Genomic DNA, 19,122 nt, shown 5'->3' on the forward strand with positions numbered 1-19,122 from the left:
TCCCTGACTTTTAAAGTTTTTCTCTCCTTCCTGAGGCAAGAGGATTAGTTTCAATATCCTAATCCAATCAGTTGCCTGATTTGAGAAGATGTTTAATTTGTAAGCTGACTAGAAAATTGTGGCCTCTAGGTTTACTGTCTGATTGCTTTCTTTTTGCCCCCCTCTCCAGGAGGAGACGACAGCAAACTCAAAGGCTGGGACATGCGGATGGGGACTGACAGAGCAATCTTTATCAGCAATGGGTACATGCTTTATTTGTTGGAACACCTGTGTATTTAATGTTAATGCATGAGTAATAAGATCATACGGCTTTAAAGATCTGAATTTCTTTTTTCTATTAAGATTTTTATACCCTGATGAATCTTTGTACTTTTTTGAGGTGAGTTATATGAAATCTGGAGGATGGAACACGCTTCCAAACACATTAAGCGTTACCAGGGTTAGGGTACAGCTTGGGTTCAGAGGAAAGATCCTTTCATGCCAACCATCAATCTCTCATAGGTTCCGTCTAGCATGGGTTGGGTGCTTGGTACAACTCCATGGACAATATTGTGCCAAGGGCAGGGCAGCACAGTGGCGCAGCCCTGCAGCCTCCAGGGCCGAGGTCCCAGGTTCGATCCCGGCTCTGGGTCATTGTCTGTGTGGAGTTTGCACATTCCCCCCGTGTTGCGTGGGTTTCACCCCCACAACCCAAAGATGTGCAGGCTGGGCGGATTGGCCATGCTAAATTGCCCCTTAATTGGAAAAAATTAATTGGGTACTCTAAATTTAAAAAATATATACATTGTGCCAAGGGCCTTCATCCATGGTAATTAAATTGTGACTGCTGCAAACTCGCTGCAAACATTTTTTGGTAAAACACTCATGGACAGGTATTGGAAGAATTTAATTTGGGTCCCAGAGGTGAAAGGACAGAGGATAAAACCACTGCATCAGCTAGTCATACACTTTAATCTATAGCAATCTGATGCCAATTCCCATGTTTTTTGTTTTGGTCATTCCTTAGTCATTTTAACAAGGGCTGCTTGTTGATGATTTGGAGTTGGGGCCAAGGGCAATGTGTCCAAGTTTGCAGACGACACTAAGATGAGTGGTAAAGCAAACGTGCAGAGGATACTGGAAGTCTGCAGAGGGATTTGGATAGGCTAAGTGAATGGGCTAGGGTCTGGCAGATCGAATACATGGTTGACAAATGTGAGGTTATCCATTTTGGTAGGAATAACAGCAAAAGGGATTATTATTTAAATTATAAAATATTAAAACATACTGCTGTGCAGAGAGACCTGGGTGTGCTAGTGCATGAGTCGCAAAACGTTGGTTTACAGGTGCAACAGGTGATTAAGAAGGCAAATGGAATTTTGTCCTTCATTGCTAGAGGGTTGGAGTTTAAGACTAGGGACGTTATACTGCAATTATATACAGTGTTAGTGAGGCCACACCTGGAGTATTGTGTTCAGTTTTGGTCTCCTTACTTGAGAAAGGACGTACTGGTACTGGAGGGTATGCAGAGGAGATTCATTAGGTTAATCCCAGAGCTGAAGGGGTTGGATTACGAGGAGAGGTTGAGTAGACTGGGACTGTACTCGTTGGAATTTAGAAGGATGAGGGGGGATCTTCTAGAAACATATAAAATTATGAAGGGAATAGATAGGATAGATGCGGGCAGGTTGTTTCCACTGGCGGGTGAAAGCAGAACTAGGGGGCATAGCCTCAAAATAAAGGGCAGTAGTTTTAGGACTGAGTTTGGGAGGAACTTCTTCACCCAAAGGGTTGTGAATCTATGGAATTCCTTGCCCAGTTAAGCAGTAGAGGCTCCTTCATTAAATGTTTTTAAGATAAAGATAGATCGTTTTTTGAAGAATAAAGGGATTAAGGGTTTATGGTGTTCGGGCCGGAAAGTGGAGCTGAGTCCACAAAAGATCAGCCATGATCTCATTGAATGGCGGAGCAGGCTCGAGGGGCCAGATGGCCTACTCCTGCTCCTAGTTCTTATGTTCTGTTTGCAGATGTTTATTTCTCAATCTCTTGTACTGTTCTGAGAAAGAATCAAATTTCATGTTAAGACTCTTTGTCGAATAGAGGAAGGGTTCTGCACAGAATCTTAGCAATGTATCAGACTGTCCCAAGGAAACCTGATCCTGTGTTTCAATCAACATCCGCATGGATAATAATCAAGAATGGAAACCTGACCTTTTATTTCTCCCCAGTGGCATTGAATCCAATAATATCACTTTTGCCATTCTAGTTCAGATCGCTGACTCAACAAAGCCTGCTTTGACATCGGGCTATTTTAAGGCTGCACTGGGGGTCGAGGCAGGGATGCCCCCTCGCCCCATTGCTGTTGGCGCTGGCCAGAGCCGATGGCAATTGCACAGAGAGCCTCAAGGGGCTGGAAGGGGGTGGTGGAACACAGATTCTCGCTATACGCAGATGACCTGCTCCTATATATTTCTGACCCGCTAGAGGGGATGGGAGAGATTGAGGATTCTACAGGAATTTAGCCGGTTTTCGAGTTATAAATTGAACATGGGGAAAAGTGAGATGTTCGCGATTCAGGCAAGAGGGCAGGAGAGGCGACTGGGGGAGTTGCCGTTTAGCATGGTAGGGGGAAGCTTTCGGTATTTAGTCATCTAGGGGGCATGGGAATGGGAACGTCTACATCAGCTAAATTTGCCCCGAATTTGGACCAAATGAAGGAAGACTTCTGAAGGCGGGACATGCTCCCGCTATCACTGGCTGGGAGGGTACAGATGGTGAAAATGACGGTCCTCCCGAGATTCCTGTTTGTTTTTCAGTGCCTCCCCATCTTTATTCCGTGGGCCTTTTTTAAATGGGTAAACAAGGTGATCTCTGGCTTTGTATGGGTGGGCATTACGTGAGTAAAAAATGGTGATGCTGGAGCGTAGCCGGGCGGGAGGGTGGGTTGGCGCTGCCGAGCTGTAGCAATTACTATTGGGTGGCAAATATAGACATGATTCGGAAGTGGGTGGTGGGCAGGGGGGTCGGTATGGGAGCGAGTAGAGGCGGCATAATGTAAGGGCACGAGTTTTGGGGCATTGGTAACGGCACCTCTGCTATTCCCGCCGACACGATACTCCACCAGCCCCGTGGTGGTGGCGGCCCTGAGAGTCTGGGGCAACGGAGGAAACATGTGGGAGCAGAGGGAGCATCGGTTTGGGTTCCAATCTGCAATAATCATCGGTTTGCCCCGGGGTGGCTGGATGGAAGGTTCCGGAGATGGCAAAGAGCAGGGATCGAGAGGATGGGAGATCTGTTCATAGAGGTGAGCTTTCCCAGCCTGAGGGAGTTGGAGGAGAAATTTGAATTGACGGGACGGAATGTGTTTAGGTACCTGCAGGCGTGGGACTTCCTACGCAGTTAGGTTTCAACCTTCCCGCTCCTACCACCAAGGGGGATACAGGACAGGGTAGTTTCCAGAGTATGGGTGGGAGACGGGAAGGTTTCGAACATCTATAAAGAACTCATGGGGTCAGAGGAAACGCAGACTGAGGAGCTGAAACACAAATGGAAAGAGGAGTTAGGAGGAGATTTAGAGGATGGTCTCTGGGCAGATACGTTAAGTAGAATCAACGCGTCCACATCATGTGCCACACTCAGCTTGATACAGTTTAAGGTTGTTCACCGGGCACTCATGACAGTGGCCCGGATGAGCAGGTTCTTTGGGATAGAAGACATGTGAGCAAGGTGTGCGGGAGAACCAGCAAACCATGTTCATATGTTTTGGGCATGCCCGAAGCTTAGGGGATTCTGGCAGGGGTTTGCGGATGTCATGTCCAAGGTGTTAAAAGCAAGGGTGGCACCGAGTCCAGAGGTGGCGATTTTCGGAAGATCCGGGAATCCAGGGGGAGAAAGAGGCAGACGTTCTAGCCTTTGTCTCCCTGGTAGCCCGGAGACGGATACTATTAGGCTGGAGGGACTCAAAGCCCCCCAAGTCAGAGACCTGGCTCACTGACATGGCTAGCTTTCTCTGTCTGGAGAAAATCAAGTTCGCCCTGAGAGGGTCAATGTCAGGGTTCGTCCGGAGGTGGCAGCCGTTTGTCGACTTCTTTAGCGAAAATTAACTGTCAGCAGAGAGGGGGGTTTAGTTTAGATTAGTGTGTTATGGGCCAGGATTTTGCGGACCCCAAAGTGTATCATGGAGTTCACCTGACCCACCATTTTTACTAGATTGTGGTATGGGGAGCACACGGCCCACTCTGCAGGCGTGGTACAGCAGAAATAGACAAGTATTTTTTAAAGCAAAACAATGTTTATTCTATGAACTCAAGTTAACCTTTTTAAAACATAGTGAACATCTTAGCAACCATTAATTCAAATACAACCCCCAAAGAATACAACACTAAGTAATTCTTAAGCTGTCCATTTAACATCCAGAAGACTTTAAAAAAAACGTTTCAGCAGAAGCACATCAGGTTAAAGTCATTACTAAGAGCAGTCATTAGTTTTAAATCACCAAAGGATTGAATTACATTCTTTAGATTACAGAGAGAAACTCTAATACACCTTCTGGCTGTGACTGCAGCTATCCAGCTCTGAAAACTAAACTAAAACACACCCTGCAGCAAACAGCCTAAAACGAAAGTAAAAAGCTGACAGACAGCCCAGCTCCACCCACCCTCTGACATCACTGCAGTAATAAACACCCATTTCTTAAAGGTATTCTCACTACAGATATTTATATACACACCCATTTCTTAAAGGTACTCTCACATGACAAGTGTGCAAGAAAGGTGGGACCTTTGAGGGAGGAAGACGGCCTTTGCACTATGTTTATATTTGTATGTACACTGTTTCTTCTGTTATTGTTACAAAATCACAAATACCGCAATAAAATGTTTTATATAAAAAACAAACAACCCCTGCTTTGAACCTGTGAGCTGCTGGTATTGATGTTGTCTTTCCCAACTGATTTCTTTCAGTGGGGATTGAAAGGAAAATAGAAAATCCCAAAATGAAGATTAATTTTGAAAAAATTGTTTTTCAGACATTCAATGGGAGTGTGCAGCATCCAAAGCAGCCCCCACAAGCAACACATCCTGGCTACTGGAAGGTAACATTTCTACTCCCCTTGACAAACAGCAGTCACAATTGTTTTGTATCTGATGATTTGTCGTGTTCTGCAACATGAGGCAAACTCAAACTTTGTCCCAGTTTGTCTTTGGGCCACCAGTACGGACAATAGTTGACATTTTTCCAAAAGCCTGCGATCACTAATCAATAAAGACACCTATCGTGTATTTTTATCTTAACTTTCATTGATATCTGTTACAGAACTGGACCAGACCCCAATGTATGTTAGGAAACTGGAGGACAAACCCTAACAATTTTGAAATTTGTAAACTGTGAGGAAGGGATACTTCAATCCCAGGAGTAATTCCACTGATAAACAGGGATTTAAAAAAATATTAAAACAAACGTTATTCTTAATGAAGGACCAACTACATTAGCATCGCAGAAAATAGCTTACAATTAACAGTTAAAATTTCTTAACAATGAAACACTTTAACTTCAAACTTATATCTTCTCTAACTCCAATTAGGCAAAGTCCATTGCAGACAAAAGCCACTTGTAAATATAGTTAGCAAACAGAAATACTTGCTGTCCTCTGTAGAAAGACCCTTTCAGACACAAACTGTAAGTCCTTCTGCCTTTGGCAGACTAAAAGCAAAACTGTCTGCTACAGACCTGATTCATCCCATTAATTACATCATCTCTAATCCACCAATTGTCTTATGACCACCTTATTAGGCTAAACACAACCCCTCAATTATTTCAACCCTAGGGAACCTTCTTTCTATAAACAAAAGTCCATTAGCCCTATATAGGTAAACAATTAAAGGGTTAAAATCAATGATTATCCTATTTTTATGACATTTCTGACTAACTCAGCAGCGTAAGTTTATTTTAATTCCTGTCCTAGAAACGTTTGGATTTGGACAGCTATTAAAGTGAATTGATTTTTTTCCTGTTTGTTTTGTCTACAGCTATGATGAGCATGTCCTTATCTGGGATTCCCGGCAGATGAAACGGCCTCTGGTGGATACTCATGTCAGGGGCGGTGTTTGGAGGGTGAAGTGGCATCCAACTCAGGAGAATCTGCTGCTTGCAGCTTGCATGCACAATGGGTACCACATCCTTAACTGTGAGGGGACATTCAATAGCTCTTTAGAAGGTGGGTACCATAAATCTAAGGCGTTTCGATACTAATGTTTAACCACTAAAACGTAGTATTGTGCACTAACGAGCTTAGCAGCTCACCCAGTAGCTGAGTGAGTAAATTAACTGTCTGCTAGATGAACATACAGGCTAGAAATGTCCCAGGCTTGATTCTTGGTCTTAAATTATCTCATCTCAGCAGAGATAGCAATGAGACTACCTCATTTTTAGAAAGCCTACACGTTCACATTAAATGAGGGAAGGATTAGCCTCCGCTACGATTACTACCATGTGATTGTGCATGACATGGTTACGTGGTCGAGCTACCAGAGAACTGGTGACCAGTTGAGGAAAATGGGGTGACCTTCCCCTTAGACGAAGAACAGGCATCTCTCTCTTCTACCTCGTGCCTCTCACCTGCTCCCACAGCAGTGTTTACCGCAGGTCTCCAAATTCCAGTTAACGCTACAATCTGCCTGTAATATTCTGCACTTTTGTTGCCTTTTCAGAATCCTCACGAGTTCCCACAAGCCCCATGGGCTTCCCTTATAGCTTCCAACATGATGTTTGAACATGTCCCACCTTATTACAATGTAACACCTAGGCCTCCAACCTCCGTACCTTCCTTTCTGGTCTGAGGAGGAATTCCATTTCTTATCTTGGCTACATGTCTTCCTTTCACTCTCCCACTTCCTATTCTTTTCAAAATTATGCGGGTGATTCAATAAAGGTTTACATTTATGGATTAGCTCATTATGGTCATAATTACTCCTTGTCTCACAATTTTCGCCCTCTGGTCTTTAACATTAGTTCTTATCATAGAAGGTAGGGGGTTCATAGAAGGCAAGGACTTCTTAAATTCCTCTAAAAGAATAACCTCTCTTAGAGCCGCATAGGTAGTTTCAACTCCTAATACTCGTACCCACCTATTAAAATTGTTCTACTTAACCCTTTCAAATTCTGCATAAGTCTGTCCTAGCTGTCTCCTTACATTCCAAAACTTCAGCCTCTATGCTTCAGGGACCAACTCCGATGCATCCAGAATAGCCTTTTTTACTGTCTCATAATCCTTAGACTCCTGCTGTGATAGGAAAGCCTAAACTTCCTGTGCTCGAGCCGTCAATTTACTCTGCATGGGTAAAGACCATTTTTATCTTGGCCACTCCATTTGGGTTGCTATTTTCTCAAACCCCCCCCCAAAAAAAGTTTCTACTTCCTTCTCATCCAATTTTGGGAGGGTCTGTATCAATTTAAACATATCGCCACTGGGTTCTGTTCTAGGAATAAGCACCCCTCTACTTTTTGGCAACTTCCCACTCATTTGTAATGCCTTGAGCTGGACATTCAAACATCATATAAAAAAAAAAATTTAGTGTACCCAATTAATATTTTCCAATTAAGGGGCAATTTAGTGTGGCCAATCCACCTACCCTGCACATCTTTGGGTTGTGGGGGTGACACCCACGCAAATATGGGGAGAATGTGCAAACTCCACACTGACAATGACCCAGAGCTGGGATCGAACCTGGGACCTCAGTGCCGTGAGGCTGCAGGGCTAACTCACTGCGCCACCGTGCTGCCCCGACATTCAAACATCATGTTGGAAGCTATAAGGAAAGCCATGGGACTTGTGGGCGCTCGTGAGTATTCTGGAAAGGCAACAAAAGTGCAGAATATTAGACTAGCATTAACTGGACTTCGGAGATCTGCGGTAAACACTGCTGTGTGAGCAGGTGAGAGGCACGAGGTAGATGAGGGAGATGTCTGTTCTTCGACTAAGGGGAAGGTCACCCCATTTTCCCCCTCCCTCTTTCCAACTTCATCACTTGCATCTCCATTTATTGTTCTTTTCCCTTATTCCTCAGCTTTCTTTCCTGTTGCTGCATTTGTATTTCTATTCTTATTAATTCCCTTTCATGCTCTAACTGTAATCAAACTCTCCCCAGCTCAACTTCCCCACCAGAAAATGTCCCTGATGCTACACTACCACCCTGTGTTCCTATCAGCTCTTAAGTTGTCCACCTTAAGAAAACGCTTAGCAGCTTCCAGATCCATCCTGTTATATCACTACAAGCCTGGTGTCTCTTTAAACATTTACGCTGTAACCAAAATTTGCCGTCTTAATGTTCCAAAGATCCTGGATGAGCCCTCCAGTAATGTTATGGCACCCTGGGCTAGAGCATGATCAATTCCAGCCACACCGGCCCTGGAGTCCAAACATAAGCAAATTAACCAATAATTTGTATAACAATTCTTGAAAAATGTATCCCTTGGCTGCCCAATAATTTACAGTCACTAGGTTATTTACTGTTTATTTATAACCGAAATAAAGAAATATGCAGTAATTACAATGGAATAACGTCAAGCTAACCTACTACCCCCCCCATTAACTGTCCCATCCTCTACCCACACATACAAGACAGACAAACACGGGTGGGAATGGGTAAAAATAATAAGAATTAAGGTAAAAAGGATTAGAGTCCTTGCTTTTGATGTTGAATTCTTTGCCGCAGGCTTTCCTCCCAGTATGCTGATCGATTGAAGCTACCGGTGTACAGTGATGATCTTCTTGTAGAAAATTCATTCAGTACTTACAGGCAGTAGGATTTCTTCTGGAGAGACAATTTAGCCTTTATTAAACTGGGCCTACGTCTCTCTTAAAACTCTTTGTCTCGCCTCAGAGATAGCTTCCAGCTGAGTTTTAATCTCAATCCTTTGCAGTTTCACTAAAATGGCTTCCAGCCTTACTGGGGAAAGAGAGGAGATCTTATTCTGGAGTTCTAGAGAGAATTCATCAAAGCAGAGGAGAGAGAAGCAAAGCTGCTGCTTCCAGCTTCAGAACCAAAAGCGAAATTAAAAACACAGCCTATCACCCCGAAGGTCTGCGCAGAAGGAAAGGTATCTCACTTGATACAACACCCGTGCTAATGAAATGATTCACTCCGGCAATATTGCAAGGGATCACCACTCTTTTCAGTGACTTCAGAGTATTATCATCCCCAAAGCTGAGTAACTTTCAAATTCCTTAACCTTATGATTTTCAGCATTCAAGGAGTCCAGGTAACATTTTAACCAGTCAATTCCACACGCAGTAGATGTGCAGCCACTGTCCAATACAGCACAATTGAAGGATTCTGCAACCAACACCCTCATTACCGGCGTAAAACTGCTTGTCGATAGGACAATGCCTTCTTTCTGGTCACTATCTTTTTCCTCTTCTGACTCTTCTGTGCCATGTGTCGCTTCAAATACTCTATTATAACGTGTTGGACAGTTGAAAGCATAATAGTATTGAGAGTCACATTGAAAACACCGATTTATCATGCTCCGTGCATTTTGGGGGTTCATCTTCCTATTGTACGTTCTAACTGGGTTTCTGTCTTTATAATTTCCGGATCCCGATCTCCTTCTATAGTCTTGGAACCTGTTGGTAGTTGTATGATTTCGGCATCCTGTTAGTAGTGTATCTTCCATATTCTGCTTTATTGCAGACTGACCTATTTGGGTCACCGGGCAATCGGAATCAAATGTTTCCCCAGAAACTTTTTTAAAGCTTCTGATCGAATAAGGTATCCTTATCCGCAAACTGAACTCCTGTCAAAACCAGGAGCCTATCCATGTTGCTCACTCTAGCACAGTCAAGTAATTTAAAGGCCAACACATACTGTGGAAATTCCAGGTTGTGTTTCTGCAGCCTTTTATATAGTCTGCCAAATTCCATTAGTCTTCAATGGAGAAATCCTCTATTTTCCGGAACCTTATTATAAATTTTATCCATATAACATAATAGAGTTAGTTGGCAGAACTTCTTCTGAATCTAACTCTTCCAATTCCAGCTCAGAAAACACTTTGCTCTTTCCAAGAGCCGGTGCAGACTCGATGGGCTGAATGGCCTCCTTCTGCACTGTAAATTCTATGATAACTTCTACATTGGTCGTACGATCCCCTTTCAGAAAGTAAGGGGGGTAGTCATATCCAGCCATCTTTACCCTAGGTTCAGCCATATATCTTTGGGGGGGGGTTTCTTCTCATTCACTCCTTGGTTTGGTTTGGTCTGGAAAAGTTGTATCTTTCAACCCTTAACATTTGCACAGCAACCGTCCTCTGCTACCATTTGTTATATATGTAGCTGCTGTTGTATAAAGAGTCAAAGGTTCTGCTCCTTTTCCACAAACACTGCACAAAACTCTTAACATCACATCAACTCACACAAAGGCCACCTGAAGCCCCTTTACATATCAGTGTCAATTATTGGATACTTAACATAAATGAGACAACTAATTGGAATGTCTCTTAACCCATTACTTAACACGAGTGGATCTAACCATTGCCCATGACATTCAATGGTATTACCATCGCTGAATCTCCCACAATCCACATCCTGCGGGTTGCCATTGATCATAAAATGAACTGGACTAGCCATATTAAGGTGGTTACCAGAGCAGGTCAAAGGCAATGAATCCCAGGGCGAATAACTTGCCTCCTAACCTATACCACCCCCCGCCCCCCCCCTTCCACAAACATTCAATCCTTTCACCACCGATGAACAGTGGCAGTCGCATTATCTAAAGTTGCATTGCAGTAACTCACCAAGATTCCTTAGGCAGCACCTTCCGAACCACGACCATCTAGAAGGACAAGAGCAGCAGATGATTGAGAACTCCACCACCTGGAAGTTCCCCTTCTAGTCACTCCCCAACTTGGAAATAAATCCCTGTTGCTTCACTGTTGTTGGGTCAAAATCCTTGAACTCTCTTTCTAACAGCACTTTGGATGTACCTGCACAGAGACTGCAGAGGTTCAAATAGGCAACTCATCACCATCTCTGGCAACTAGGGATGGGCAATAAATGCTGGCCTTGCCAGCGACGCCAACACTCCATAAATTAAAAAAAAAAGCCCATTAATCGTTCATGGATAAAAATTATAATAGCAAAAAATTGGGAAAACTGGGATCAAACCGGTTTAAAACAGGAGGATCCTTACCCCAGCATAAGTTGGAAAAGTGAAAGCTGAGACGAACACCGTTAACCTCTGTTAGTTAATTTTTTTTAAAGTTTCAAACTGGGCCTATTTAGAGCTGGATTGTAAGAGTCCCCTCCTTGTTTATTTACAAGTTGAAGTCAACATAGCAGTTCTCTGGAAGATGCACCCTCAAGTTGAGATCTCGAGGGGACATTAAAAGCACAAACTAATTGGATGATATTTCTTTTCAATTCAAAGATCTTGACCCCAGGTTTTCTAAATGGAACAACTAATTTATATTCAAAGCAATCTTCTCCCCGAGCTGAATGAAGCCATTCTTAAGTCCAGTGGCTAGTTTCTGATTGCTGTAGTAGTCTATAACTAAAAGGGAGACGATGCACATCTGTGCTAGAGACTGAGAATGTATATCTGCCAAAAGCATGTTCATCATCTATCTACAAGGCACCATCAGGAGTGTGATCGAACCTCTCTCCTTGCCTGAATGAGTGCAGCTGCAACAACATTTCAAGAAGCTCGACACCAGGACAAAGCAGCCCAATTGATTTGCACCCTGAGCACCGCTTTCCTCCAATATTGGCTCACAGTGGTAGCAGTGTGTATATTACCAGATGCACTGCAGCAACTAACCAAGCCTGCTATGGCAGCACCTTCCAAACCCATGACTGCACCACCTAGGAGGACAGCAGATGGATGGGTACGTCACCTCCTATAAATTCAGCTCCAAGTCACGCACCATCTTAACTTGAAACAATATTGCTGTTCCTTCAGTATCACTGGGTCAAGAACTGTAGTCTGCAGTGGTTCAAGAAAGTGACTCACCACTGCAATTGGGGGCGAGCAACAAATATTGGCCTTGCCAGTGATGCTAACAACGCAAATAGTTAAAACCATGATTACCTCTACTCATTCTGGTGGCTTAGGTGAGTGTAAAGAAAATTCAGTAGTCCACTTGAAGAGCAGGACACTTTCCTGGTGCTTTGGATGATATTCTTTGTGAACTAACGCCATCAAAACAAACAAACAATTATCTCTGTTGTTTGTGAGTTTGTGCCTAAATAAATTTCATATGTTCATTTAACCTTATGTCTCCAATTTCAGTAACATTAGGGGAAAAGCAGGTGATAGGTATTTGATGTACAAATGGGGACAGCTGAGGCACTGGGTGTGTGGGTGAAGCATGTTGACTATGTACCAAGTCCATAAACTCTCAAGCAAGGAAAGACTGTCTTCACCATCTGGTGTGGATCCTGTAAACATCCCACGTCCCTTCATAACATCTATGATCGTAGAGTGTTTTGCCAAGTCTCATTGTTGAGCTGTTTTGAGCAACAGACCAACACAGTTGAACTCAACCCTATTCTCTCTCATTTAGTTGGGAACCCTGGATGGGGAACAAGAGCGGAGACCTTGTGTTGAATTTTCTAATCTGGAGAGTTCAGTTACAGCATTGCAAATGTTCAAATGAACAAACTGAGCTCACTTTAGCCTGCAATTTCCTAACCTGTATGTCTCAGCTGCTAACTAAAGTGTGATGTCAGGAAGGTTCCCACTGATGAGTTTCTGTTTCACTAGATGCTGCTTTATAGCTGGTGATTTGATGCAATTTTGTGGCGAGATTCAAGTTGTAGATGTAGAAATCAAAGTTTAGATAAAATTAAACATGAAATGGAAATAAGTTCCCTTCCTAACAGCACTGTACCTACACCACAGGCATGTAGCAGTTCAAGAAGGCAGCTCATAAGGCAGCCACCATCTTGACGGTAACTCAGGATGAGAAGTAGATGCTGGCCGAACCAGTGAGCGAATAAGCAAAAAAAAAAACCCAGAGTTCTTACAAGAAGCCTGGAAAATGATTGGGCTGAATGCCAAACTACCACAATTGGTTCAGAGAAAGATACATGCTGAACTGAGATGATATTATGGAAGGCTTTTTAGACAGCGTGGAATGGGACCAAAAATATTTTTAAGACACTTTTAATGATATCTCCTATGGTTAAGGTAGTGTGCCAGATTTGCTGTCTCTGTACTTACCAACAGGGGCACGGAACCATTGCCGTAAGCTTTAATCCCATTGGCCTATTTAATTTCTTAGCAAACCAGTCGAATGGCAGTTTACTTTAGCATGTTTGATTTTTTACTTTTCCTTCCTGGTGCAGATGAGAAGGAAAGCCCCATTCTTTATTCCTACATATTACACAACTCGCTGGCCTATGGGGCAGACTGGTCGAGATTATCATTTGATGCTCAGCTCCCCACCGAACATCAACCTGTATCATCTTCAACTGAAACCCAGAGCAAAAGGAAATATGACCAAAGAGCAAAGGAAGCACAGGTGAAGTTCCAGCACCTGAAGCTTCAGTACGAGTCTCCCACTGGCTTATTTGATATGGTTGTGGAAGATGAGCTGGATGATTATGGAGATGGATTTCCTGGCAGTTTGCAGGCCAGTAGTACATCTCAAAATATGGACCCTGCAGCAACAAAGCAGCGCAATCCTGCAGCTGTTCATTGGACTAAAAGTAAAGCCAGTCTTTTGGCAACGTGTTCTTTCTACGACCATATTTTGCATGTTTGGAGATGGGAAAGAAGTAATATTGTGTGTTCCAGTTAATTTTTAAAAAGTTAGAAATGTTAAGTAAATTCACTTAGTTGACAATATATGTGGGGGATATCTTGTTTATTTCAGTACTCTATAGGAAAATTACAGGACTGGGCACTGTGTAACGAAGATGGAGTAATATTCTAATACTTCTTCTCCGTCAGCTGTAGAGGCACTGCAGGAGGAGAGCAAATAAGTACACCATTAATTGGTCATTGTTATATAAGAAACATGATACTTAAATATCTCCATATCCTTTCTGGTGCCACTAGGCATATCGACAGGGAGATTAAATTGAGAGCGAGAGAATTTCTGGAAAACATCGAAGTCTCCATTGTCACCAAGAATTTTTCCTTGATTTTATAATTTTAAAAAAGATTATAGGTATTTGGTGTCAGACGAGACTTAGTATCTCAGGCACTAATGAATGCATAAGGTGGTGCTTTATAAACTTCTCAGATCACATCACATGGCTGGTAAATTGTTCCAGTTCACATTTTTGTGTGGTGAGATGAAAACCTATGCAATTGTGGTCCTCTGTGTTCAATAAAATCTCAGTGAAGAGTTCTTGTTAAAAGCTACTTTGGGACTTCCTGGAAGTCTATAGTAGACAGGTTTGACTAAGTTTATTTTACTGAAGTATTTAGTCAAAAACTATTTTTGTCACAATCTTTCTTACTGCCTTCATTGATGTATAAATTGGTTTGTAAATATGTACAAATTTAAAGGAGCTCCAGAATGTAATTAAAATTAAACATTTGGTTCTTCAATCAGATTCTGAGCTTTTTTTTCTAAGCTTGATTTGCTTTTCCCTTGAAAGGGAAGTTTATTTTATTTTAAGGAAATGATCACCTCTCGGCGATGTGGAGGTTATACACTCCTTCAGGCATTTTTCCGGGGAGCGAAAGATCTTGGTGGTGCCTTTCTTGTCAATAGTTTGTATCCTTCACCCTCTTGTCCTCCTGGATCTTATCTGAGAAAGATCAGCATTTTCGAGAACATGTAGTGACGAATAATGGAAGGGGTCAAGGACCGCTGTATTTCAAAAGGAGCTATCTTTAGGGTCTACATTTAAATTTCTGTATTTTCAGATGTGATGTAAGTATAGAGGCAGTGAAGGAGAGGGTGAACAAACAAAAGGAAAGCTTTTGATAGGATAGAAGGCAGGAGAGTTTAAATGATAAAAGGGGTAATGGTGCAAGGAAAAAGATAGAAATGGAATAAGCATCATCAGCAAATTTAGCAGCCATACAATTTATATAAATGACCTGAAAGCAAAATGTTGAGGCCCCCTGCACTAATACGTGTGGCACATTAGTTACATTCTGCCAACCAGAAAATGAACGATTTATGCCTGTTACCTAGCCAATCTGTTAACCCATACATCATGAACTTTTATTTTCTGCAGCAACCTTTGATGGGGAACCTTATCAAATGCCTTCTGGAAATCTAAGGACAGTACACCCACAGCACATGTGACTCCTTCAAAGAACTTCAATGAATTGATTAAACATGATTTTCCTTTCAAGAAACCTTGTGTCTAAATGCCTCGTCTATAGCTTCCAACACTTTACCTATGACTTTAAGCTAATGTTGACTTCAATAATTGAGCTATTGCTGCTCATTATTCCCATTTACACCAATTGATCCATCTTTAGTTACAGGTCCAATTACCATTCAGCCTCTTTCCACTGCATTACAGAACTTCCCTTTCATTCTTTCTTCCTCTTCCGCATCCCCACATTTAAAAACCTATTTTTTTCCTAACATTTTCCAGCTGTTAACTAGAACGACCTAAACGTTAACGTTAATCCCCTTCCACAAATTTCCAATAATATACAGTACTTATCTAAATTTGGTAAGTACAAATGAGTAAATGTGAATATATGTATTTTTGTAGGTGGAATAAAGAGGTTACATCTGCTTTCGAAAATGTCTTAATTGGCTGGAAAAACAAAGGGATCTAGAGGTGCACATTCACGACTTGCATTGTTACATTAAATGATCAAGCAGCCATAAAATTGCAAACAAAGCACCAGTGTTCATCTCTCGAGGGACAAAATTGAAAAACAGTGAGTTGTAAATTGGTATGGAATCTTAGTTAGATTACTCTTAGGATATTGCGAGCAGTTCTGGACTCCATATTATAAGAGATTTCCAAGGATGATACCAGGAAAAACTGAATACACAGACTATTTTCTCCAGTAAAGAATCCGCCTGTTCAGTCTTTGCACAGGGTCAATGCAGACCTGATGGTCGAATGGCCACCTGCACTGGAGGGATTCTATGTGAAGACTCATGGAGGAATCTTGCACCCTGGAATGGACATCATCCTCAAAGTGAGGGATAGCCAATGATGGTTATTTAGTTAAGTCTGAAACTAGGTTCTTAAATCTGAACAAAACAATTTTTTTTAAAGTGGCAAGTTGGTTAGGGTAGATTGGGAAACTAGATTCAAAGATATGTATAGAATCCTGACACTGCAGAAAGAGCACCCTACCTCAGCCCACTCCCTCACCCTATTCCCGCAACACCATCTTTGGACACTAAGGGACAATTTAGCAAAGCCAATCCACCTAACCTGCACAGCTTTGGACTGTGAGAGGAGACTCATGCAGCCAGGGAAAGAACCTGCAGACTCTACGCAGTTACCCGAGGCCGGAATTGAACCCAGGTCCCTGGCACTGTGCCACCGTGCTGCCCATAAGTAATGGTAAACATTTCCAAGAAGTAATTCATAATTTACAATAAATGTACATTCCCTTAAGGAATAAAAACAATGGGAAAAGTGGTTAACAAAATAAGTTAAAGATGGTATTAGAACGGAGAAAAACATACAATGTTGCCAAAAAATGCAGTCTTGAAGACTAGGAGAATTTTTGAATTCAGTAACATAGGAGGACCTGATGTAATGAAAGGAGGTTTAATTAGGTAATTCTGGTAGTAACAGCAAATTATACAAACACTTGCTGGCATAAACATGGTATTTAACATCTCTTACAGTGCAGCATCGATGTAATTTTGCTGAGGTGACACCATAGATGTCTACCACTTCCTATTTATCTCACAATTCAGTGTAGCAAACAATCCAATTCTTATTAACGCACATAATTTTTTGGATACAGTTGGAAGAGTTTGCCCTCTTGTATTGGTTCAAAGCCATACTTTTCAAGATTGTTCAGGTCAAAGTTCCCTTCCTGAAAGTCTTTCTCTATTTGTGGAGCAACTGTTTCTGTGAAGAGTTTCTTGGCTGTCAGGGGTTGCTCTGTTCCTCTTGGTGCTTTGTAAGACACATAAGGTTTCAGTTTAAACCCTTCCAAATTGGGGACTATGAACTCGGGCACCATGGTCCTGATCTTTAGAAACTTGCCGCTGGAAGTAATTATCCCTCCTGGTTTGGCACCCCGTGATCTATAGAAACTGCGGGGTCCACGCTTGCTTGTGAGTTCTGCTGTCCGATCAGCTCCACGCACCAAACCCCGAGCCAGATTTGATAGTAATCCCATGGTTGATTACACCTAACAAAGATAGATAAAAGGAGTAATGGTCGATCTAAACAGCTAGAAGAGCTAATACAGTGTTTTCAAACTTCTTTTTGAGCGACCCACGTTTACAAAATGGACGACAATCACGACCCATGCCACATTCACAAGATTCTCCATATTTACTGTTAAAAGTCACAAGTCATTGTTTGCACTTCTGTATTATTGAATGTAAATTTGTAAATTGAGCTGCTGTTCCACCGTAAATGACAGTTCCAACCTGACACATTGCTAAAGGGCGCTACTCAGGATTATTTTACTTCTTCACACCCATTGTTAGCATTTGGAAATTGGGTGCAAGTGCTGGAAAGATCAACAGGCACAATATTGCACAGTTTAGCAATGTCATGTTCTCGCGTTCAAAACGTAACAAGTCCTCGGATGGGAAATTACACTCAATACTTGAACTTCAGAAACAAGAGCCCTAACTGTTGACGAAAAACACGGTCAGACAGAAAGTCACTGGATGCCTGTCAGTAGTTTCCCAGATATCTATGTAACAGACTGAAGGCATGCTTAAAAAAATAACCAATGCTGGGCACAACTCAGCTGACCAATATGCAAAATGTGCAGACACATTCCATTCCATACACCTGCAGCATTTACCGGCTCCCGTGTACATGAGTGTAGTTTAGTTGCTAGCTAATGTCATCTTTGGCGAACAATTGAAGCCCCGATAAAGGTAGATGCAAAAGCCCTTGCTGTAGAGGAACCAATTTAGTTGATGGAGTCCATGTAGCCACACGGCAGAGACTGATGCTTGGGGATGGGTACCTGGGAAGAGTGGGTGGATAGTGGGGAAGACGTGATGAAAAAAAGAAGCGTCTTTGAAGAAGAGCCCCGGTGTGGAGAGACAATTCGGAAGTGGAAGGAGTGGACATTAGGGCTTGAAGGGCTGGGGGAGGCCAAGTGTCCAGCTTAACTGAGAGAATGATAAAAGACGCATGGGGTTTGTTTGTGACACACTGAACTCAAGAAATAATACAGATCCTGATGCTGAACACAGTAGCAGAGAATTTTACAGGTCTCGGACTTGGCTGCAAACTGCCCAACTATATTCTGGCCCAGAGAGGCAAGGAAGTCCACGGCACCAGCTTCTACATCAGCCTCACGCGGTCATACATTGTACTGCAGTGAGAATTTATCACGAGAGAAGTACTGCAGTGAGAATTTACCACAAGAGAAAACAGTAAACATGGTCAGACGATATTTGGGGTTCATTTTTGTGACCTTTTGACGACCCATTCTACACTATCGGGACCCCCATTTTGAAAATCACTGAGCTAAAGGCACAACCTTCACAAAAATCTACAAATGTAGCTGTTTCGTTACTAATTCAGAAAAAGGAGATTAAGTGGGAAAGATTTCCAAAAGCAACTTGATACATTTCAACAAAGTTACTCAAATTAACCTCAAGATAACCAACAAAACACAACTGCCACAGAAATGAATGTTTGGTGACAGCATTTTGAAGGAATTCAGCACAATATTGGGACAAAGAATCCGATTATATATTGCAGAATAAATCTCCGACCTCTGGAGTAGTTTTATTTCTGTATAATTTATCACTCCACTACCATTCCCTCACCTCCACCCTTCCCTCATTGCCTGTTCCAAGTGACTCATGTTTGACTTGGTGCAATGAGACATAATGGGATCTGGCATCAATGTTGAATTGCAGGCTTCACTCCTGATTGTATCCCATTTAGCCGCAACTTTTGATGGGTCTGCCTGCTGCTCTAACAGGACATATCCAGGGATGGTGATGGAGGCGTCTGGGACGTTTACCCAAAGGAATGAATATGAGAATATGATCTGG

At 42.4% G+C, this 19,122-nt stretch overlaps 2 protein-coding genes across 13 annotated transcripts in view; one reads left to right on the forward strand and one right to left on the reverse strand.

The window, feature by feature from the left end:
* Nucleotides 1-14,534, forward strand: part of dph7 (diphthamide biosynthesis 7) — a 68,707-nt gene extending 54,173 nt beyond the window's left edge. For 6 of the 7 annotated variants that reach the window (XM_072488193.1, XM_072488196.1, XM_072488194.1 and 3 more), the window contains 4 exons: nucleotides 170-242; nucleotides 5,006-5,071; nucleotides 6,006-6,193; nucleotides 13,319-14,534. In XM_072488193.1, the coding sequence (XP_072344294.1) occupies nucleotides 170-242; nucleotides 5,006-5,071; nucleotides 6,006-6,193; nucleotides 13,319-13,773 (782 nt within the window). In that variant the 3' untranslated portion in view covers nucleotides 13,774-14,534. Of the gene's footprint in view, nucleotides 1-169; nucleotides 243-5,005; nucleotides 5,072-6,005; nucleotides 6,194-8,898; nucleotides 10,777-13,318 lie in introns of those variants that run through there. The other variant, XM_072488200.1, reaches the window with a different exon arrangement.
* mrpl41 (mitochondrial ribosomal protein L41) overlaps nucleotides 1-19,122 on the reverse strand; it is a 51,533-nt gene that overhangs the window by 28,886 nt on the left and 3,525 nt on the right. For 2 of the 6 annotated variants that reach the window (XM_072488201.1, XM_072488202.1), the window contains exon 2: nucleotides 16,671-17,279. The exons of 3 other annotated variants lie outside the window; for them this stretch is intronic. In XM_072488201.1, the coding sequence (XP_072344302.1) occupies nucleotides 16,860-17,267 (408 nt within the window). In that variant the 5' untranslated portion in view covers nucleotides 17,268-17,279 and the 3' untranslated portion in view covers nucleotides 16,671-16,859. Of the gene's footprint in view, nucleotides 1-10,767; nucleotides 10,792-16,670; nucleotides 17,280-19,122 lie in introns of those variants that run through there. One more of the 6 variants, XR_011937620.1, reaches the window with a different exon arrangement.

Source organism: Scyliorhinus torazame, chromosome 22, assembly GCF_047496885.1.
Source record: "Scyliorhinus torazame isolate Kashiwa2021f chromosome 22, sScyTor2.1, whole genome shotgun sequence".
Classification (NCBI taxonomy): domain Eukaryota; kingdom Metazoa; phylum Chordata; class Chondrichthyes; order Carcharhiniformes; family Scyliorhinidae; genus Scyliorhinus; species Scyliorhinus torazame.